Genomic DNA, 24,904 nt, shown 5'->3' with positions numbered 1-24,904 from the left:
ATTTAGATGATGACCACGGACTTTTCTAGACAGTCCAGTGGAACGCTAGCAGGCTCATAACATGTAGGTGTTAATGAACTTGGGTGTTCATTCGCTGTATTCCATCCCCCCCATGGTTGCCTTATTTGACTTATATTGCTGAGGAACCCCCGAAGCATGTGTAGTCGCCCTGATGAAATATTCTTTGACTAGGTCCCTTGTGTTAGTTATTTTAGGGACATAAAGTGAGAATAACGGGAATGGGTAACTGGGTTATTGTTGGTTGATAATAATTAATTAAATTATTTATTGTGGGTTGAAAACCCTATATGCTCACCAGGCTCCCAAGCCTGACCCACTCAGTTGATTTATTTTACAGGAAGTGGCGCAAGAGCTTAAGATGGGCGAACATCAAGTTGTTTTGTTTACAAGTCTGTATATGTATATATTTGTTGAAAGACTTGTAATGCTATCGTTTATGCTTTATGATCTGTATCGGAACATGACATCCCGACTTTTGATTATGAAATGAAATCATATTTCTTTATGAAATGTTTTGATAAATATCTATTTTATCATGTTTTGTTTTTGGGAACAAATTCCGCATCTCTTTTAAAATTAAAAGGATTTACTCTGAAAATTATTTTAAAAAGCATAAATGAAATCGGTCTTTTCTAGCCGAGATTTTGGGGATGTCACAATCACCCAAATGAGATACTAAGGCTAGGACCCAACACTATATTCTACAACTCGGGAGAGGGATGTCGTAACCCAAATTGCAGAACATTTGATGGTAAGTGAATGAAGATTCACTAATTTCCACCATGAAAAATGAAAAAGAAATTTAAGTTTTAAATCTATGAAAACTCCTAGATCCTATGAGATTCATTGAACGTTTTAGTGGCATGTTTAAATCTCGATATGCCCCTCTTGTTTGTGACTGGGATGCTGAGGATCACAAAGCGGGTGTGAATAACCATGCAAACTACATGGTGCCCCCACATGTTTCAGTCACCTATTCGATGTGCCGGTAAACCACACACGCTCCACCGAACTATGACAAACATTGAGTCACCCTTTGCTACCTTTGCTTATAACCATTTAGTGTGTCGGTAAACCACACACGCTCCATTAATGTCTACGCAAGGGCACAAAGTGTAATTTCATGGAATTGCATCAATTTCACTTTTGCCTAAGTAACTAAGATTGGGAATTTGAAAAACTTTTAGTTACTTTAGTAATTCATTATACTTATAATCGAAGGTTTCGTCCTATCCTACCCGTTCGGCTAACGACCCTCCACTAGTCAAGAATGCGGTGGGTAAGAGTGGATACCCATTCAATCACCATTTTATAGGCAATTTCCTTAAACACCCCTTATAGACCAGCTTCGTGAATGAGGCCTACTAACGGTAAGACTGACTTTTACTCATACATATATATAATGTTAGACTTTTAATGTTATATATATATATATATATATATATATATATATATATATATATATATATATATAGTATAGGGTGTATTTTACACTTTTAAAATATTAGGTGGTCAAATTTAACAATTATACTTTTAATTCAATTAAATTTTAAACCAAAAACTTTATGGATTTATTAAACCTATTTTAACTATACACCTTAATTAATTAATAAAACCATAAGGGTGTGATTTGAACCTTTTCAAAACAATACTAGGGTTTTAGAATTTAACATTCCTAATTAAACTTTTAATCAACTTTTAAATTCCAAAACTTGAGGGCAAGTTTTGAAACATTTCAAAACATTAGGGTTTAGAATTTAAATATACATCAAAATTAAACTATTAATCAAAATTTAAACTCCAAAACTTGAGAGCAAGTTTTGAAACCTTTTCAAAACATTAGGGTTTCAACTATTTAAATTTCAAAACAACAAAACTTTTGGGTTCAAATTTAAACTATAAAACCTAAGGGGGAAAATATGAAGCATTTCATAACACAAGGTTCAAATAACAAATAACCTAAATTAACATTTAATCACATAATTATCCATATTTGAATTATTTAATGATTTCTTGCAAAACAATTTATCAATTTAATCAAAATACTTAGTCAATTATCACATAAGGAAACAAATATTTTATTAATTGATAAATATCTTCAGTTAGATCAAGAATATAGTCATATATATCATAAAATTGGATTTATATTGATCTCATATGATAAAGGAAAGTATTTCAAAGATAAACAGCAAGAAATCCCGAAAATAGCTCCATCTGACGCTCGAACTCGCCGAGTACCACACTGTACTCGCCGAGTTGAGGCCTACTCGCCGAGTACACTGTGGTACTCGCTGAGTTCATCAGCCAGGGAGCCCAAAAATCAATTTTGCAACTTGAATAAACACACAAGGCATCAATATAATAGAAACCAATCAAGGCTCTGATACCACTGATGGGTTTTGGTCCTAAGAACATCCTATGTGCTCATACAAACCCTAATGCTTGGATCTAGGTTTCTCTATTGTACATGCAAGTTATCCAAGACTATAAACCCTAATTCTAGCATACAAGTAATCATATTAACATAAGAATGGGTTTAAGATATTACCTTGATTGTTATGTAGCAATAACAATCCCAAATCTCCTTGTATTGACTTTAGAAAGCTTAGAGTCACAAATGTCACTCCTCTAATGGTTCACAAACACCATAAGCAAGAGGATGAAGAGAAGAGAGGATGGAGGCTGCCCAAAAACGTGTACAAACCCTAGAGGAGTCTTAGCCACGTTTTTAGGTCATAAGGGATCTATATATATAGGAGGCTATTAGGGTTATCTAACAAGGAAACCCTAATTTGGATGCTTAAACCCTAAGCAACCCATGGATCCCTTTCCTTAAGGCCTTGGACGATTTCTTATGGGCTTCCCCATAGAATTCGTCCACTCCTTAATATAAGGCAATCCATGGCCCAAATTGCAATTATCTTATAATTACAATTCCAGTCCCTTAAGTTTAATTAATCTCTTTTAGTCACAAAACTAATTACCAATTAATTATTGACTAATATTAATTAAACAATATGATTTCTCCTTTAATATATTATTCCCATAATATATTAATAAATCATATTTAATCCTTTCTCTCCATAATTCATCCTATCAAGTTGCTTTGGTGAAGGCAACCCAAAAGGACCATGCACCATTGGGTCAAGTACATACAAAAATAGTTATGGACTTAGACACTAATCCAACATAATCTACCCCATTTCTGATAGTAAGTGGGTGAGTCATGTGCAAGTAGTCCCGAAAAAAGCTGGAGTTACCGTTGTCAAAAACTTCGAAGGGGAATTGGTACCCACCCGTGTGCAAAACGGGTGGAGAGTTTGTATCGATTATAGGAAGTTGAATGCTTCCACCCGCAAAGACCACTTCCCTTTGCCATTCATTGATCAAATGGTAGAACGATTGGCCGAGAAATCCCACTATTGCTGCCTTGATGGTTTCTCTGGTTTTCATCAAATTCCGGTTGCCCCGGAATACAAAGAGAAAACCACATTCACATGTCCCTTCGGCACCTTTGCGTATAGATGCATGCCCTTCGGCTTGTGCAATGCACCCGCGACCTTCCAAAGATGTATGGTGAGCATATTTTCAGAATATGTCGAAAATATCATAGAGGTTTTCATGGACGATTTTACTGTTTATGGAAACTCTTTTAATGAATGTTTACAAAATCTCACCAAAATCTTACAAAGGTGCATTGACACGAACTTAGTCCTTAATTATGAAAAATGCCATTTTATGGTTGACAAGGGCTTGATACTTGGACATGTGGTGTCCAGAAAAGGTTTAGAAGTTGACAAGGCCAAAACAGATGTTATTAAGAGCTTACCATACCCGGCAAATGTTCAGGAAGTACGTTTCTTTTCTTGGCCATGTAGGTTTTTATCGGCGGTTTATAAAGGATTTTTCCAAGACCACGGTGCCGATGTGTCAACTTCTACAAAAGGAGGCTGATTTTGAGTTTGGTGATGAATGTAAAAAGGCATTTGCTCTTTTGAAAGATTTGTTGACATCCGCCCCCATTATTCAACCGCCAAATTGGGATCTCCCATTTGAGATCATGTGCGATGCTAGCAATACCGCGGTTGGGGCGGTTTTGGGACAAAAGGTTAACCGAGCACACCATGTCATCTACTATGCATCAAAGACCCTTGATAGGGCACAAGGCAACTACACCACAACAGAGAAAGATTTGCTTGCTATTGTCTTTGCTTTAGAGAAGTTCCGACAATACCTCCTTGGAACTAAAGTGATCATATATTCGGACCATGCAGCCATAAAGCACTTGCTTACAAAGAAAGATCCAAAGTCGAGGTTAATGATGGGTTTTGGTCCTAAGAACATCCTATGTGCTCATACAAACCCTAATGCTTGGATCTAGGTTTCTCTATTGTACATGCAAGTTATCCAAGACTATAAACCCTAGATCTAGAATATGATAACCAATATAACATATAATTAGGGTTTAGATCATACCTTGATTGTTATATAGCAATAACAATCCCAATTCCTCCTTGTATTGACTTTAGAAAGCTTAGAGTCACAAATGTCACTCCTCTAATGGTTCACAAACACCAAGAGCAAGAGTATGAAGAGGAGAGAGGATGGAGGCTGCCCAAAACGTGTGAAACCCTAGAAGGATGCTTAGCCACATTTTTGGGTCGTAAGGGATGTATATATAGTTAGGCTATTAGGGTTATCTAACAAGGAAACCCTAAATTGGATGCTTAAGCCCTAAGCAACCCATGGATCCCTTTCCTTAAGGCCTTGGACGATTTCTTATGGGCTTCCCTGTAGAATTCGTCCACTCCTTAATATAAGGTAATCCATGGCCCAAATTGCAATTATCTTATAATTACAATTCCAGTCCCTTAAGTTTAATTAATCTCTTTTAGTCACAAAACTAATTACAAATTAATTATTGACTAATATTAATTAAACAATATGATTTCTCCTTTAATATGTTATTCTCATAATATATTAATAAATCATATCTAATCATTTCTCTTCATAATTCATCCTATCAAGTTGCTTTGGTGAAGGCAACCCAAAAGGACCATGCACCATCGGGTCAAGTACATACCAAAATAGTTATGGACTTAGACACTAATCCAACAGTCTCCCACTTGGATAAGTCTAATAACTATTATGCATATGACTTCTGATCCTGATCTGCAATCGTAGCTTTCCAAAGCCGTTGTCAACTCTGATCCTATCAGATACGCGTGTCCTTTAGATAAGGGATCATATATTCCTCCATTCTAGATATCGTATAAGACATGATTTCTAATCATTCTCTTTGTACTATTTCTCGAATTCCGATTTATGACGACCGACTAATTGAACAAATCAAATTAGCCCTAGCCCGACCGAGCATTTACGTTTGTCATCACTAAATCATCGAGGGGCCCAAAGATATCGCTTTTATCCTACTTTGGATAAAAGGAACGGATAAACTTTGACTCAATGCTTGCTTGCACTTACTCACCGAATCACACACAACAATATGTTTTATGACACCAAGTTACTAGTGCGTTTACATATTATCAATGTGTAACCGATTCGCAAAATACAACTCACACATCTCAGTTTCAAGAATATAAGATGTTATCGTCTCACCAATCACTCGTGATACAATCCATGGAGTGATCCAAGTGAGCGTGGGTTTAATCCAATGCTCAAATTCATATTCATAAGCACTCATGAACGTTGCAGCAAACATTTGCTTATGTCTAATACTCTTTTAGACATTCCACACACCAATTCACAACAGTCTTCATTCATACCTACTTCTAACATATGAACGACTGTGGCCCGTTCGAATAATTTGACTGTTCTTAACCAATTAAATTATTCAAGAAGTCAAAACATGCAAAGTGAAACACAAGAATAATACTAATCTCATATGGCCTCAAACCTTTGAGCATAAATAAAACACCTTTTATTTATCACCATATCGATTACTCATTATTTGTCGTTTCGAGTAATCAACTTCTTACTTGAATTATTACACTTGTCCCATGCTCTTAGCATGCACACAATGTTTACCTATGGTTCTTACTTTGTGAAATAGATCAAATTGAACACATTTCCAATCATTCTCATTTCACAACTCCTGATCCTTTTCCATAAATAAAAGAATATCAAATTCTTGCCACTTATAGAATATATTAGATTCTAACATTTTATGCAATGATCCTTTCGTAATGTCACTGCACCAAAGTCACAAAGACTATTGCCAATGATATTACAAAATCCTCTATCGGAGATTGTTACAATACAATTCCTTAGATATGATGTCTCTCACTCAAAGAACATTCCTTCGAACATCCTTTTGCATAAAAGTTTCTAATCTAGTTATAGGTTTTCAGTATTCAATTCCCAATATGGACACATTTCCATATTTTCCATATGACAACTCATTCTTGATAGAATCTTATCTATTCATAATAATGTCGATATGGTCCATCCAATATGGAAACATTTCCATATTTTCCAATACTATACTTCCACCTACTCACAAGCGACCAATCCTCGACGAACTTTGGATTGCCCTTTGATAGTTGTTTAATTATTTTAGTCAAAACCGATTCTAGTCCCTTTTCCCTCTAAATGCGCTAGACATTTGGAAAATTTTAGAATGGTCATATATGCAAGCATTTGCAATCGATCCTATACCCGAAGCATATGGGACACAATGCATAATGTCTTATATAAAGATTTCATACTTTATCAATCCTCCGCCATAATATTTTATTCGTTATGTTCTCAAAATTCGAATTGTGAAGAGGAATGCCGTAATCATAATCGAAATTTTAAGAACACACTATGTACCTTTGACTAAATTTATTAACATTCCACAACCTAAGCCTTTAGATTTGAAATGAAGCATAATATTCTATCCCTTAATTATAGCAAAACAACTTTACAACCCTTACGACTTCGCAAGGTATAACTCTTGTTTTCTATAATTAATATTGCCAACTTGCAATACATGCCTTAATAATCATACAATCATAACATTTATTCTCCCACTATCATGATGATTATTATAAACATAACACTTATGCTCCCACTAGCTTCGACATGTATTCATAAACATCTTAACTTTCAGAAAAAAAAAACAATACCTATTGAATTTCATAAGTCCATGTTTCTAATACTTAATGCTTTGATAACCTTTTATCAAGGCTTTTTTGAACTTATACACCATTGCCTTAGATAGTTCATATGTGTGTCTAAACAATTAAGACTAATCGCCAAACCTCACAATTCAAATCATGGAAAGGGATACCGTAACCATGATTGAATTCGAGAATGCAATTTTACAATCACTATCTTCTTAAAATCTTTCTTAGTGAAAGCATTTCCTCACAATCATTTTCATGAAGGAGGAAATCTTATGACACTTAGATTTAAACGGTGTATGTGTTCCTATCCATGTGAATTTGTTAAAACCAAAGTTTACGACAAATTCAAACTCATATCGATCGAACTTTCTTAATCTCGATTTCTTGCCTTATGGTAGCACAGCTGCCCACCATGTCTTCCAAGTAGTTAATCAGCTCACCTTTTCTTATCAATGTACTTTCCATTGATCAAGGTGCCTTGCCTTTTATGCATTCAAAAAGAGAACTCATAGAACTCACATGCATAATTGACTCAATTTGAAGAGCACATAAACAAAATAATGTCAACACGTAGGTTGTAAACCTCAACTCGTGTGCTAGTGATGATCGATAAGGTCTATTTTGATTTGTTCTTGAAACCTTTCAAGACCATTAAGACTCCCACTGACTCCTTGACATATAAGATTCTCTTGTCAATAAACATTTCTTGATAAACAAATATTCAAGAGTTAGTGTAGTTTTTATCAAAACACTTCATAAATTGGCCCTAGTTGATCTTTGTCTTGTCCAAGACATCACAACATTCCGCATTTGATGAATGTTATAAACCTTCTTAATACTTATCACTCAATGTCACAATCTTAACTCTAAGACTTGTTTTGGAACGAAGTATGATTGACTTCTTGATTTAACCATTTCTTCAATTCTTGAATCCTCTTCTTAGACATGCAATTGTACTAAGACTCTCTTAGAGGATCAATTGAGATATGGTTCTTAATCATTAAGACCTATCATAAAGCATAAAAGGTACTCTCCCTTCTTCTTAGAATGGAGAAACTTTTATCTTTATGCCTTCTTGATTCTTCTTATTCGTTCTGCTATTGATTTAAACTTTTTCAACCAATTCAGAATTACACTTAATCATATTTACTAAACCTTTAGTAAATCATGACGAATATTTTTGTTATTCTTATGGTGGACTTGATCAACACGCAACTTTGTGTACTCGATCTCCTAGTCCTTCACTTGACACTTTGTCAATGAATTAGTCTAATTTCCAAATATGAATTTTCTCATTCATCGTGCAACCAAGTTGCATGATTCCAAGTTTCTGTCCAATTAAAACTTGGGCGATGAGAAACTCTCCCTATTTGGTAAATTCTTGACTTTCCATAAACATCATAAACAAGAATCATATCCACTTGTTGTAGAAATATTCAAACATCAATTTTCATAACGATTTCATTGCAAGGAAATAAACAAATAAATAAATAAGTCAAACCAAAATTTATTTTATTTATAAAAGCAGCGGAAAACAATTGTCCTTACAATGCAATTCATTGAAAAACTATGCTAATACATCTTTCTTAGCAATCTTATTCTAACTCTAAGTAGTAGCTCAAGAATCTAATCTTCGAGAAATGCGATCGAAATCCATTCCTTCACGGTTAGATTCTGCTCACTTCTTCCCTCAAGCTTCCTTTCTTTTCTTCGATCCTACAAAACATCAATTGTAATCTTATCACATTATGTGTTAAGAATCTAGAATAGAAGCTTAAAAGAGTTAGTTAATGGATTTTACCTATATTAGAGCCATACGTTTCGACTCTCCCATCTCTTAGATCTCTTAGGTAAATGGGGCAGCTTCGTCTCCAATGCCCTTTCTCTTGGCAATAAAAGCAAATTGACTCTTTTGGGACATGACATGGAACTACTTCAGACATTGCCTTTCTCTTATGATCAAACTTTTCGATCATAGCATGTCTTTCGTTTCCATTGTCTATATCCATAGAGGTCTTGAAGGCAGATTCACCAATCAACTTTGCTTTTCTATTGCGCCAAACCATTGCTCATTCAACAACAATAAGCATATATGTGAGATCTATAAGGGTCACATCGCGGTTCATCATATAGTACTCTTTTACGAACTCACTATATGAGTTAGGAATTGACTAAAGAACCCAATCAACAACCATTTCCTCACAGACAATGGATCCCAACATTCTTAAACTATCAATGTGTGACTTCATCCCTAGGACGTGTGCACACACCGACTTTCATTCTTTATGTTTACTTGGCAAAAGGGCTTGAGTGAGTTTGAACTTTTCAAGCCTTCGAACTTGTGGGTTAGGAAGAACAATTGGAGGAGGTGGAGGAAGTAAAGCATGATTTCTTGTTCCTCGATCGAATCGTGGAATACCATCTTCATGTGGAATGCTTGTTCCACGGGATTTGGGAAGACCATAGTTGTCGAACTTTGACATCTACAAAACGGGAGAAAACGAATTCAAGTTAGTTGATTGATTGAGTCCTTAGTAAATCACCCAAATGAGATACTAAGGCTAGGACCCAACACAATATTCTACAACTCGGGAGAGGGATGTCGTAACCCAAATTGCAGAACATTATATGGTAAGTGAATGACGATTCACTAATTTCCACCATGAAAAACGAAAAAGAAATTTAAGTTTTAAATCTATGAAAACTCCTAGATCCTATGAGATTCATTAAATGTTTCAATGGCATGTTTAAATCTCGATATGCCCCTCTTGTTTGTGACTGGGATGCCGAGGATCACAAAGCGGGTGTGAATAACCATGCAAACTACATGGTGCCCCCACATGTTTCAGTCACCTATTCGATGTGCCGGTAAACCACACACGCTCCACCGAACTATGACAAACATTGAGTCACCCTTTGCTACCTTTGCTTAGAACCATTTAGTGTGCCGGTAAACCACACACGCTCCATTAATGTCTTCGCAAGGGCACAAAGTGTAATTTTATGGAATTGCATCAATTTCACTTTTGCCTAAGTAACTAAGATTGGGAATTTGAAAAACTTTTAGTTACTTTAGTAATTCATTATACTTATAATGGAAGGTTTCGTCCTATCCTACCCGTTCGGCTAACGACCCTCCACTAGTCAAGAGTGCGGTGGGTAAGAGTGGATACCCATTCAATCGCCATTTTATAGGCAATTTCCTTAAACACCCCTTATAGACCAACTTCGTAAATGAGGCCTACTAATGGTAAGACTGACTAATACTCATACATATATATAATGTTAGACTTTTAATGTTATATATAGTATAGGGTGTATTTTACACTTTTAAAATATTAGGTGGTCAAATTTAACAATTATAATTTTAATTCAATTAAATTTTAAACCAAAAACTTTATGGATTTATTAAACCTCTTTTAACTATACACCTTAATTAATTAATAAAACCATAAGGGTGTGATTTGAACCTTTTCAAAACAATACTAGGGTTTTAGAATTTAACATTCCTAATTAAACTTTTAATCAACTTTTAAATTCCAAAACTTGAGGGCAAGTTTTGAAACATTTCAAAACATTAGGGTTTAGAATTTAAATATACATCAAAATTTAAATTCCAAAACTTGAGGGCAAGTTTTGAAACATTTTCAAAACATTAGGGTTTCAACTATTTAAATTTCAAAACAACAAAACTTTTGGGTTCAAATTTAAACTATAAAACCTAAGGGGGAAAATATGAAGCATTTCATAACACAAGGTTCAAATAAAAAATAACCTAAATTAACATTTAATCACATAATTATCCATATTTGATTTATTTAATGATTTCTTGCAAAACAATTTATCAATTTAATCAAAATAATTAATCAATTATCACATAAGGAAACAAATATTTTATTAATTGATAAATATCTTCAATTAGATCAAGAATATAGTCATATATATAAAAAAAACGGATTTATATTGATCTAATATGATAAGGCAAGTATCCTCAAGCAAAAACAACAAGAAATCCCGGTTTTCCCTCTCACTGACCAGCCGACTCGTCAAGTTCATCTAAAAAACTCGGCGAGTTCAGCCCCCAGAAACACAAAAATCGAATTTTTTCAATATATAAAGCATCAATACAATAAAAACCAATCTAGGCTCTGATACCACTGATGGGTTTTGGTCCTAAGAACATCCTATGTACTCATACAAACCCTAATGCTTGGATCTAGGTTTCTCTATTGTACATGCAAGTTATCCAAGACTATAAACCCTAGATCTAGAATATGATAACCAATATAACATATAATTAGGGTTTAGATCATACCTTAATTGTTATATAGCAATAACAATCCCAATTCCTCCTTGTATTGACTTTAGAAAGCTTAGAGTCACAAATGTCACTCCTCTAATGGTTCACAAACACCAAGAGCAAGAGTATGAAGAGGAGAGAGGATGGAGGCTGCCCAAAACGTGTGAAACCCTAGAAGGATGCTTAGCCACATTTTTGGGTCGTAAGGGATGTATATATAGTTAGGCTATTAGGGTTATCTAACAAGGAAACCCTAAATTGGATGCTTAAACCCTAAGCAACCCATGGATCCCTTTCCTTAAGGCCTTGGACGATTTCTTATGGGCTTCCCCATAGAATTCGTCCACTCCTTAATATAAGGCAATCCATGGCCCAAATTGCAATTATCTTATAATTACAATTCCAGTCCCTTAAGTTTAATTAATCTCTTTTAGTCACAAAACTAATTACAAATTAATTATTGACTAATATTAATTAAACAATATGATTTCTCCTTTAATATATTATTCTCATAATATATTAATAAATCATATTTAATCATTTCTCTCCATAATTCATCCTATCAAGTTGCTTTGGTGAAGGCAACCCAAAAGGACCATGCACCATCGGGTCAAGTACATACCAAAATAGTTATGGACGTAGACACTAATCCACAGTTAATACGGTGGATGCTGCTTTTGCAAGAGTTCGATGTTGAGATCAAAGACAAGAGTGGAAAGGAAAATCTGGTTGCGGATCATCTAAGTCGCATCGTATCACCCGAAGATGGTATACCAATATGTGACACATTTCCAGATGAGCATCTATTTGCAGCCAAAGAAGCACCATGGTATGCAGATATCATCAATTACTTGGTCACAAGTCAATTTCCCCCAGATTCATCATGTTGTCAAAGAGACAAAATCTAGAAGGAAGCCAAACGATACATATGGGACGAGCCTTATCTTTGGAAGTACTGTGCGGACCAAGTAATTCGCAGGTGTGTTGAGCAAAAAGAGGTACAATCTATCCTTAATTTTTGCCATTCTTATTCTTGTGGTGGTCACTTTGGACCCCAAAGGATAGCTAGGAAAGTTTTAGATAGCGGATTCTTTTGGCCTTCTATTTTCCATGATTCCTATGTACTTTGTGCACATTGTGAGAAGTGCCAAAAATCCGGATCTTTAAGCTCTAGAAATCAAATGCCCCTTACCCCTATTCTAGTATGTGAGATTTTTGATGTATGGGGTATTGACTTTATGGGACCATTTACACCCTCTTTTGGTTGTTCTTATATTTTGTTAGCGGTGGACTATGTGTCCAAATGGGTGGAGGCTAAGCCCACCCGTACTAATGATTCCAAAGTTGTGGTCGATTTCCTTAAGGTACAAATTTTCTCACGGCTTGTCACACCAAAGGCGCTCATAAGTGACCGCGGGACCCATGTCTGCAATTGGATGCTAGAAGCTGTTTTGAAGAGATATGGAGTGACACACAAAGTCTCAACAGTTTATCATCCCCAAACCAATGGACAATCAGAAGTCTCAAACAAGCAAATCAAAAGTATCTTAGAGAAAACGGTCAACCCAAGCCGCAAAGATTGGAGCTTGAGGCTAGATGATGCCTTATGGGCATACCGTACTGCCTTTAAAACTCCCATTGGTATGTCCCCATATAGGCTTGTGTTTAGTAAAGCATGCCATCTTCCAGTTGAGCTTGAGCATAAAGCTTTTTGGGCGGTAAAGAAATTCAACTTGAGTGAAGATGAGGTGGGAAATAAAAGGAAACTTGATATCCAAGAGCTAGAGGAGATTCGTAATGATGCATACGAAAGTAACATGATCTATAAGGAGAAAACAAAAGCATATCATGACAGAGCAATCTCCCGAAAGACTTTTATACAAGGACAAAAGGTGTTGTTTTACCACTCAAAATTCAAGCTAATTTCAGGAAAGTTAAGATCGAGATGGGTTGGTCCTTTCGTGGTCACAAAGGTGTTTGACCATGGTGCAGTGGAAATCACGAGCAAGCAAACGGGTAAAACATTCAAAGTTAATGGTCACAGGTTGAAGCCGTTTTATGAAGGATTTGAGGTGAAGAATGAAGAGGTTGATGAGTTGGAGAACCCCACATACCAAGAATGAAGCACACCTGGGGGAAAAAGTCGAGCCAACGACCTAAAACAAGGGCAGCTAACCGGGAGGCAACCCGGGGGTATTTTCGTCATTTTTTGTTAAAACATTTCGTTCTTTGCATTCTTATGGTTTTTAATGTTCCAAATGTGTTTTTTCATTGTTTTCAAACCAAAAGAACGGACCTAGGAATGCAAAAGTATTTCATTTCAAAGAGAGGGAAATTTTCAAGTTCAAAAAGTGGGGATTAGCATCCAGGGACCAACACGGGTTGTGTCCCTCTTAGCCTTAATGGAACACGGGCCGTGTTCATGAAAAAAAAGACCCAAATTCTTCCAGAGACCAACACGGGTCGTGTTGGTTTTGGCCTTGACCCAACACGGGTCGTGTTCGTCCTTAACTCAGCATAAAACCCCCCAACACGGGGCGTGTCTATTAAGCCTATATGGACACGGGTCGTGTCCGCGCAGCAGTTATGATCCTTTTTAAAGAAAAAAATCAGGACTTGACCTCATTAATCCCCACTTTCACTTCCTAACAACCCCTCTCTCCTAACAAAAACCTTAGGTCCGATTTTCATCAAAAAACCTTTCAATTTCTTCAAGATTTTGGTTTCCATCTACAAAAAGGTTTGATTTTCATCATCTACACTTCATCTTCTCCACCTTAAACACCATTTTCTTGCATTTTAATGGTGGATTTGGGGGTTTTGACAAACCCTAGATCCAAAAATCTCATTTGATTTTGGTGTTTTAGTGTCTTAATCTTGAGAGGGGAAAGCTTGGGGAGGTTAAGGAAGATCTTTTCCATCAAGAACAACACAATCCAACACACGATTCGGTAAATTCTTTCCAACTCTTAACTTTTGGATTTTGTGTTCTTGAGTCAAAGTACTTGAAATTGTGGCCAAATTCTATATGGACATGGGGCGTGTTGGGCTATCTGGGAATTTTTGAGTATCGTACTGCAAATTTGGAATCGAGAATTGAAGGGTTGGTTTACACTCAACACGACCCGTGTTGATTTGCTCTATTTCGACACGGGGCGTGTTCGACTTAAAAACTGTCTTTTTGGCAGTTTTTCCTCTTTTCTTATTTCGGGAATGAGGTCATTTTGGGGGCAAGCAGAGCAGAGAAAAAGCATTTTTTGAGGAGAAGGAGTTGAAGTTTTTAGCAAGGATTGTCCGTTAAACATTTGGAAACATTTTGATTTCGTATTTGTAAGCATTTTAATTCCTGATTTCATCTTCTAGGTTTCTGGTTTTGTTCTAGTCATGTGTGGCTAGAACTCTAAATTCTCCAACTCATGTTTTGACTTTCTAGTTGTGAATCTAATCATATGACTTGATCTTTGTTCTTAATTTCTATCTAATGCATTTGATTTTGCTTCAATCGAATGTTTGATTCTAATTGTGATTCTTATTGGCCATTTGAATTAGGGTTAGGTCATTCCAGTTATCTCTTTTACAAAATCCGTAATTGTTTTGTGAAATTGAACAAGTAACAAGCATTAAATTGATCTCTATTGAATGAATTTAGTGTAAATCTTAGTCATACACTTTTACACTCCCGAGCTTATGAGGAGTATTGGGTGTTGTTGGGAACATTCACATAAAGCTTCATGCAATCTTCCAGTCTAATTCTAAGAGCTTGTTTAGATTAGGTTAGTAAGGTTAGGATTAATCAAAGAGCTTGTTTTGGTTAATTATTGTGGTGAATGGAAAGTGTTAGAGCTTGTTAACACTTTCAAGTACCAACTTAGATAGAATGAAACAAAAGTCTTGTCATCTTGGATTCACATTGTTGAACTGTCATACATGAAGTTGGAGTGTTTATAATATCTTAATTTAATTTACTCATTCGGCCAATTACTTGTGATTTTACTTTATTGATCTAATCATTGCAATCAACCCCCCCCCCCTCTTTTTTTTCTTTCATCTTTTGTGAACAAGTACCTTACGCAAAAAGGGTATAGAATGATTGTCCCGTGTCTCTGTGGATCGATCCTACTTGCCTTGTACTACTTTTAGTGCAATAGAGTAGTGTTACTTAGGAGTATATCGTACCCCTATTATTTGTTGGGTCTGACACCCCTAACACGGGGCCATAAAGTTATATAACACAATCTTGTTACGATAAACACTTTACTCCATTGTTAAATGTTGGTAATCTAATTATGTAACAGCTAGAATGAAGTCACCATTGTCAAATTTCTGCAAGTATGAAGTTTCAAATCAAAAAACCAAATACAGATAACAATCACATATTATCAAAACTCAATACACTGCTACTCATCAATTTAATAACGAATTCATGGCAAATAACAATCACTAATTTCATTTCACAATTATTGAATATGTTCGTTCAATTTTACAATTATTGAAGAAAAAAATAAAGAACTCCAAATAAAAAAACGAAGAAGAAGGTATATTAAAAAAACGATATTACCACACAGGAAGAAAAAGAATGCATGAAAAGGATGTTGGAAGAATTTCTTGTTTGATGGAGAAACACCTCGGAGAAGAGACACACTGGAAGGGGATAATGGAGCTCACTGTGGAGGCAGAACAATGTAAGAGGTCGTGAAAGAGGCGAGTAGTCGATGATGATATAGGGTTAGGGTAATACTTTCTTTTTTTTAACCAAAAAGTCATAAAGAGTTTGTAAAAGTTACAAATTCTGACTTCGTAGATTCTCATTTTTAAACGGTTAATGAAAACTTGTTTTAAAATGTCTTTTTCTTTTATAAAATATTTTTTAACTTATTTACTTTTCAAAAAAAAAATCAATAAAGTTTTTTAATGAAATATCAAACACCCTCTAAGGTGTTGTTTGTTTTTTCTGAGGCAAAATGTTTGCAGTTTACGAACCACATCTGTAGACCTCTGCAGTTGAAGATGTGGACCAAACGTCTGAAGTCTGAAAATAGAAGATTGTTTGTTTTTAATTTTAACATTTGCAGGCTATAAAATAAACTAAAATATAAATAAACTAACTTTTTTTAAACTTCAAAGTGATTTTTTAAATATTTTTATGACTTTGTTATAAATAATTAACAAATCCATATCAATTTTTATGTATTATTGTATAAAAAATGAAAATAAAAATGGTATGAATTAACGTATATATTTGATAAAAACCAACAATTTTGGTCGTAAAATTATACATAAACATTGTAATTAGGGATCAAAGAACTTGATACATAAATGGATGGAAATAAACATATATTTTTTCAGTTAAATCAATTAAAAACGTACCATAAATATTTTCCCAAGAAAATGACGACACTGTATGGAATAATGTTTTATAAAAAATTGTACAAAAAATATAAGAATATATTATGATTTTTTTTCATATTTATATAAACAACTTCACCAACCATTATTGTAATAAATCTTTATTAATAAATTTATCAAAAATATCATGTTTGTGTCGTCGAACCTTTTTTTTAAAGTATTGTAACTTTTTTTTCAAATTGTTTATCATTAATAGAGTTGGAATAAATAAAAATTAAAAGAAAAAACTAAATAAAATTAAGATATATGTGTTTTTTTAGGCTATAACATATATGAAGATGTTAGAAGACTCTGGTCCACATCTGCATCAAGAAGAAGACGCGCATACATTTTTAAGTTTGCAGTCTTCAAAAAAAACAAACAGCATGCGAAGGCTAATGTCTACACGGCACAGACAGAAGAGGTCAAGAAGATCTGCAGACAAAAAACAAACCACACCTAAATCATGTATTAATGTCCACACACTTTAAAATGTTTTATAAATGGTATGATTTGTTTTTCCTATATATATATATATATATATATATATATATATATATATATATATATAGGTTATAGTGTGGATGGTAAGTATTGTGTGGATGTAGGAATGAATCTGAGCCAAGAGTTTAAAATTCATATTCTGATTGAATACAAATTCTGACAGAATACATATTCTGATTGTATGGACATTTTGAAGAATAACAAATTTTTGAACCATAAGTTGAAGAATAACAATATTCTTAAAGAATAATCATCTATTATTAATATTATTGAAGAATCTAAGGTCCAAAAAATAAACAAAAAAACAAATTTTACTATCACATTCTTTAAAAATACAATGTCATTTGTTTAATTTTTGCCACTTTTTTTATAAGAATACAAACTTTATAGTAAGTCATTCTTGAAAAAATCTTCGTTCTATAAAAATAAAATGTCAATAACCCTTATAGCGTGGTTCTGTTTCTTTACAATTTGCCACTTTACTTCATACCACACGTTCTTGTTTTGATCATTGCATCTTTTCTGTTTCTCTATGTGTACATCATAATACTCATGAAGCTTCTTGTTATTTTATCCACAACGATTTTAGCTTATGGTTGGGTTAGTTGGCTTAGTCTATGACTCTATGTTGAATATTGGCTGAAATGCAATGTGTCTTTTGATGTCTTTATCTTTTAATGGAAGCATACCTTAGACATCTTAAAAGAAACTGGCATAACCAACTGTACTAAACTTATAGTCAGTCAAATGGATTCAAATGGAAAGCTTCTTTCAGATTGAGTGAGCCCTTATCAACCCCATGTAAATCTCATAGGTTTGTTTAGTGTATTGTATTGTTACTGTAAAAAATGTTCATGGTTTATAAAAAAATATTTTCTTTTATGATAGAAGCATGCTAAAAAAATTATGCCATATTTTTTTTTTATGTTTCTTGAATTGGTTGTGACAAAATAGGTTGGCATTGAAATCTGATGGCTTGTTTTTAGCAGTTATTTTTGGTGGAGAAACACTAAATTTAGATTTATTTTTTATTTTTCTTGCGAAATGGAAGTTTACACAAACCATGAAAAGAAAAACTATAATCGATAATCGGAGGAGAAAACCCAACTAAGTGCAAGCATATACATGAGGAGAAAACCCAACTACGAGCATCGGTTTTCTTGAAATGTTACCTTGTGTTCAACTTGAGAAGCTTCAGAAGGTGAAAAACCCTTGAATGTGTTCAATTTATCATCGATTTCAAGGATACCAGGCGCTTCTTCCCTTCATTCTGCTCTTGCTCTTCTGTCACTTGGTTCTAGCAAATAGAGATGAAAGTTAGTTCTCTGGCCAATAGGGGAAGTTTCAACAGGAACACTTGACTTCTCCAATACCTTAATCGAACCTAGGGCATGTAAGATTGAATAGTCTCCAACGATGGCAGGAGAGCCCAATCTTGTTGGTGATGCGAAGTCAGCCGGAAGAGAAGGAACCTAACGTCGTCGGAGGGGACGTTGTCTGCAAGGCGAGTCGACGATCGATTGTAGAGTGTATTGAGTGATGATCAGTAGTGAGTGTTTTGATCTTTGTTGAAAAGCCCTATATATTTTAGCAGATACCATGATTTTTGAAACAAGAGCGCGTCTCATTAAAATTAAAAGGCGACGGTTATAAAGGACGCCCTTTTAATTAAAGCGCCCTCCGTGTTTTTGATTTTTTCCATTTAGACACTAATCTAAGGGCACACAATAATGCGTGACCAAAATTTTTAAAATTTTTGAAGAGAGGACACCATTTTAAGGTCACTCCCTTTTGCGTAACATAAATTACTGAGTGTCGTGGATTGCACGTCGTAAAATGCTATTTTTCTAGTAGTGAGAGTCTTCATTCTCATTCTTCCCAGATGAGAATTTATTTCCTTTGACTTTAGATCTTCAACTAATGAGTAAACAAAGGCATGTATTAAAAAATAGAAATAAGCATGAGAATAAGATTATACAAATAACATCATTATTGTATTATGATGTTGCATTTTCAAAGATAAGATACTAATTTATTCAAGCATTTTAACAAATACTTGGCATGCAATCATATGCAGGGTTAAGTCATATTCTAAATTGCAAGATCAACTTAAAATTCTATAATCATTTAAGTAATCATATTCTAAATTGCAAAATCAACTTGAATGATGAATATGTAAAATTAAAGAAGAATGAGAGCACAGTGGTTATTGACCCCCCAACTTCTAAATTGTATAGTGTCTTCCTCATAATCTTAATTCATTAGTATAATCATATTCAACCTAATCATAATCACTTTCAAATGAAATTAAGAACAACATTTATTATAAAGGTTTTGTATTGCCTCCTACACAACTTATTCCTAATTCAAGATCAAGAAAAACGTAATCTTTAGAACAATGAACATACAAAGCATATTTTTTTTTTCTAAACTTCTCAATATCTTTGCCAATCAGTTCTGATTTACACTACATTTCAAGAATTGATAATAAGAGAAACTAACCTAGAAAGATCCCTGTTTGTTTAGTCATGGCTGCAAGGGAGACTACCGATCAGGTAGCATACTTGACGAATCGATAATGAAGCCTCAACGAACATAATCCCATACACGCTTATGATTTCTGAAAAGGATCTACCTTATCCAACAGTTTATTCCTCTGATGGCTATGTAATTATTTCTTTCAACATAACTGATTTGTATTGAATTAGATAGCGAAATTTTGAACACGGAGATAGAAGAGTTAAGAACTGATTAAGAGATGGGGGTGATGATGAATGAGAGGATGAACGACATAAAAAAAGACTTTGGTCAACACCATTAGATTCTTGGGGTTTGATGTTGTGTACTGACAATATATGCATTAGGAAGATCAATTTTGGATCTGAACCAAATTACATTTGATCTGATTTGAGAGAAGGGGTAGGGTTGAGAACCACACTAATTTTAACAGATTGTTTGGGGAAGAACATAACTCAACGGATGTATAAGTTTCGCATCGGCAGAGATGATAAGAGGAATGAGAGCGTAGATGGGGTGGAGAGCTTACAAGAGAAATGGAAAACTCACAGAAGAAAATCAAATGATTGAGAAGATAGGGTTTTAAATAAAGTAATTTTCTTAAATTAAAGGGTAGATGAATTGTTTAATTAATTATTAAAATTAAATAATATCTTACCCATATTAATTCATACATCCACATAATATTTATTAATCCACATTTAAACCTACATTTATCTTTCTCTCTCTCTCTCTCTCTCTATATATATATATATATATATATATATATATATATAGGGTTAGGTTATATTGTTCTAACTATCTATTGTGTGCATGTAAGATTGATTCTAGACCAATCATTTTAGTTATTTTAAAAAAGTAATTAATGCATATTAGATGTTAAAGATATGATGAGCATTAATTAGAACTTCAGCATTTAATATGCATTAATTACTTTCTTAAAATAACTAAAATGATTGGTCCAGAATCAATCCTACAAGCACATAATAGATAATAAAAACATTTGAACCTAACTCTCTCTCTCTCTCTCTCTCTCTCTCTATATATATATATATATATATATATATATATATATATATATATATATATATTCAAAATTATATAACTTTATTTGTCATCTATATATTCCAATAAACATGAAACTATATTATTGTAAAGGATTTGTTCATTCAATGAAAAAAACGTGTTCTTATAACTTTCATTAATAATGGAAATAACAACATGTCTATTCACAATGTATTCTTATTTATAGTAAATTAAAAATTTATTTATTGAGATATTAAATCACTATAACCCAAAAAACTATTATTGGTGTTTTGAAATGATTGTATAAAGACCCGTATAATACACGAGTTTTTTTTTAAATTAATATATTTTATTAAGCATTACATGTTTAATAATTTACAAAACTGAATTTGAAAAGAATATAAATATTAGCTGTGAATGAGCCAATTTTTACAAGGTTTTTACAAATTATCATGAATTCAAAAGAGATTACCTGAAAATTATGTTTTTCAATTATAAAAGTTATTTAAATTTAAATTGAATTTAATATATTAATTGACAAATTACATGAGAATTTATGGAGACATTTAAGTTTCTTTATTAGTTTATTATAAGTTTAGATTAGATTTTTTTTTTATAATTTAATAACAGAGTAAAAAAAAAGCACAATTCGCCAAATTGATTTAAATGAAATTGAAAAAAGTTAAGAAAACGCTATGCGACATATTGAATTAGGTGATGACATGTGGCAAAAAACATTTATTTATTAGGTAAGATTAATGTATTATTAAAAACATAACTAAGGTATGTTTGATATTGAAAAACTAATTTTTAGCAGAAAAATGGTTGTTAATTAATTACCTAAATTGATAGGTTATCTTATAAATTAATAAGTTAATAATGTTTAATAAAAATTAAAAAATAATTTATAAGCTAGATCATAAATATAAAATAAAATTTTATACATGAACAGTGACATATATAACTAAAAAAATATAAACTTGATATCATTTAGATTATGTTTAAAAAAGTTTTATAAACTTATCAAAAAAGTAGCTTATTAACAAACTAACTTATAAATTAATTTATAAAAATAAAATAAGTTTTTTATTTAGTTTTATCAAAGATTATTAAAATAACTTATAAAAACTTCACTTATAAATTAATTTAATAAACTTAATTTTATAGTTTTAACTGACAGTAGTTATAATAAGAGAGTTTATATGATAATTTATTTTTGTGGGGTCTAAATATAGAAAGATTATCATTTTATGTTATTTTTTCTCCTTCCAATATGGTAAATAGTATTATTTAAATCCAATAATCGAAATATTGCCCATCTCGAAACAGCCATACGGAGGCCATACATTCATCCGCACACAGAGATACGTACCGCTTTTTTTCTCTTTCTTGCTTCACTGAATTCTTGAAGACTCCATAGCCACATAGAACATCATTAATTTTTCCTTAAATAACTATTAAATGCTTTTCTTTGTCTTCAAGATTACAAAACAAACCAACAATCATTCACAAGCTAATCCTTTATTTTAATTTTAATTCCGATTCATACACACCCTTATCTTGTCATCATCTTCCACAATCCAACTCTTACACAGAACTTTTCACTTCAAATATGGCTTCAATCCATTCAATTTCTCAATCACAACTGTTTTCTAAGAAACCCCAATTCATATCCACCCAGAAAACTTCTATATTCCCAATCACAACCAGCTTCAATCCCTCGAATCGTTTTGTGTTGAAGTCCAAGAAAATGGTTGTGGCGGCAGCGGGGACGACGGCAGCAGCGGAGGAGAAGTCGAAGAAAAGGTATCCAGGTGAGGGAAAAGGGTTTGTGGAGGAGATGAGGTTTGTGGCTATGAAATTGCATACTAAAGATCAATCGAAAGAGGGAGAAAAAGAAGCTCAAGAGAAACCTTTGCCTAAATGGGAACCCACCATTGATGGGTACTTGAAGTTCTTGGTGGATAGTAAATTGGTGTATGATACTCTTGAGAAGATCATTGATAAAGCTGATTTCCCTGAATGTAAGCTTTCCTTATTGCTTTGTTTCATACTTTAGTTATAAGATTGTGATAAAGTGTATAAAAGAATCATGCTTTTCATGTGTTGTGAATGGTAGAAATCCTCATATAATTGTCCAACTTTATAATTAGAAACCTTGTAGAATGATCTTATACACATATGCAATATGTGGTAAACGTTTATTGGGTGTTTATTTTCAAAATTTGTGCTTACCATCTTTACCCCCCATGTTTTAGAAGTTAGAGATACACTTTGACTTTTATGGTCAACTCTTCTAGGATCTAATTATGATTTAAATTTGGTTTTTAACCCCCTTTTCTTGAATACATCTATTGTGGCTTGAGAGCTCTAATTTGTGTCCAAAGTGTTTATTGCAACTTATTGAGCTTTTGACAAAAGGTGGGACAATATTTTATGTCTCATATACATGAATCTCACTCTAAAGTCTCTAATACAGGTCAAACATAGTACAGTTTGTCATGTCATGTCATGTTATACATCAGTTTATGTCTCATATACATCAATCTAAAGTCTTTAGTTCAGGTAAAACATAGTATAACCTATCATGTCATGTCATGTTATACATCAGTCTGGCATATCATGTCATGTTATACATCAGTCTCAAGTCTTGCAGTTTAAACATAGACAGTCTGTCATGTCATGTACTGCTATTTGTTGTTTCTTTGCAGATGCTGAATTTAGGAACACGGGATTGGAAAGGGCGGAAAGTCTTGAAAAAGATTTGGCATGGTTCAAAGAACAAGGTCATCCTATACCCGAACCATCATCACCCGGGCTTAATTACTCGGCATATGTCGAAGAGTTATCAAAGAAAGATCCACAAGCATTTATTTGTCACTTTTACAACACTTACTTTGCTCATTCAGCCGGAGGTCGAATGATAGGGAAAAAGGTAATGGATTTATCAGGAACAAGACTTAATGCAGAAAGAACGACTTAACTGTCTGTTATGATTTATGGTTATGAGTTTACATGTCTCAATTGTAGGTAGCTAAGGAGGTATTGAATGGAAAGGAATTGGAGTTTTACAAATGGGATGGTGATCTTTCTCAACTCTTGCAGAATGTTAGGGACAAGTTGAATGTAGTTGCAGAGGTAAAAGATTTTCACTTTAAAAAACGGATACTTTAATTGTTATAATAATTATTAAGTAGATTCTTGAAAGTACAAAGTATAAATAAGATTTATTCTATGTTGTAACATGTTTGTTATATGTTATGTTATAACCAGAACTGGACTAGAGAGGAGAAGAATCATTGTCTTGAAGAAACAGAGAAATCATTCAAGTTTTCTGGGGAAATCTTGCGTTTGATATTGTCATGATGTTGAGAAACACATGAAATGTAATCTTTAAAAAAATCTCCTTGATACATTATCTTTGTTGTTTGTTTTTGGCATGAATCGTTGTTTTCTGTGCATAATCTGTACTTTTATATGAAATGTTGAACATGAAAGTGAAGAAAAAAGGTGTCTTGACTTTCTTGAATTGCATATAATGTGTTAACATGCTCAAATGCTTTTGTCTTTCATATTCTCTTTATATGTGTGTTCTTTGTCTAGATTCCTGTGAGGATAAAATACAGAAAAACACAATGTAATTTTACCATTTTATTGGTTTAGTCGCTTAACATTATACTTTTTTGAAGGGGTTAAAATACAAAATGAAGCAACATATCGATTAAGCACTAAGCTACTCTTTTTATGATCATATTAGTTTATAACCCGTGAGAACCACGGTTACAAAATTAATTAAACTTATTTTTATAGTAAAGATTCATAATTATTAATCAATTATTTTAAATAAATTATTAATTAAGAGATATATCAAATTTTTAAAGTTATTATAACTTCAAATTTAACATATAATTAGAAAAAGTAAATTTGAATTTTGAAATGATTTGCCTAATATATCTCCATGACATGTAATATAATATTAATGAGAGGTTGTATTAAAGTGATACATAGCAGAAAGAGATTA

At 33.3% G+C, this 24,904-nt stretch overlaps 2 protein-coding genes across 2 annotated transcripts; both read left to right on the top strand.

The window, feature by feature from the left end:
- The first annotated feature begins 3,946 nt into the window (after positions 1-3,946).
- LOC145064037 (uncharacterized) lies at positions 3,947-13,574 on the top strand. The gene is made up of 2 exons (XM_079011567.1): positions 3,947-4,346; positions 12,736-13,574. The coding sequence occupies exons 1-2, from the start codon at positions 3,947-3,949 to the stop codon at positions 13,572-13,574; spliced, it is 1,239 nt and encodes a 412-aa protein (XP_078867693.1).
- An 8,618-nt stretch (positions 13,575-22,192) lies between these two features.
- LOC145061929 (heme oxygenase 1, chloroplastic-like) lies at positions 22,193-24,455 on the top strand. The gene is made up of 4 exons (XM_079009519.1): positions 22,193-22,907; positions 23,595-23,818; positions 23,914-24,021; positions 24,157-24,455. The coding sequence occupies exons 1-4, from the start codon at positions 22,496-22,498 to the stop codon at positions 24,247-24,249; spliced, it is 837 nt and encodes a 278-aa protein (XP_078865645.1). The 5' UTR covers positions 22,193-22,495; the 3' UTR covers positions 24,250-24,455.
- The last annotated feature ends 449 nt before the right edge of the window (positions 24,456-24,904 follow it).

The sequence above is a fragment of the Lactuca serriola genome, chromosome 7, assembly GCF_051521515.1.
Source record: "Lactuca serriola cultivar US96UC23 chromosome 7, Lser_US96UC23_V15, whole genome shotgun sequence".
Taxonomy (NCBI): Eukaryota; Viridiplantae; Streptophyta; class Magnoliopsida; order Asterales; family Asteraceae; genus Lactuca; species Lactuca serriola.
This window is presented reverse-complemented; position numbering and strand designations above follow the sequence as displayed.

What these genes read in the sequence shown, in the direction of transcription:
- LOC145064037 (XM_079011567.1), top strand. Translation starts at nt 3,947, where the DNA reads ATGTGTCAACTTCTACAAAAGGAGGCTGATTTTGAGTTTGGTGATGAA. An exon ending in AAAGTCGAGGTTAATGATGG is followed by an intron (nt 4,347 to 12,735) that starts GTTTTGGTCCTA and finishes ATATTTTGTTAG; the next exon opens with CGGTGGACTATGTGTCCAAA.
- LOC145061929 (XM_079009519.1), top strand. Translation starts at nt 22,496, where the DNA reads ATGGCTTCAATCCATTCAATTTCTCAATCACAACTGTTTTCTAAGAAA. An exon ending in GTCGAATGATAGGGAAAAAG is followed by an intron (nt 23,819 to 23,913) that starts GTAATGGATTTA and finishes TCTCAATTGTAG; the next exon opens with GTAGCTAAGGAGGTATTGAA. An exon ending in AGTTGAATGTAGTTGCAGAG is followed by an intron (nt 24,022 to 24,156) that starts GTAAAAGATTTT and finishes TGTTATAACCAG; the next exon opens with AACTGGACTAGAGAGGAGAA.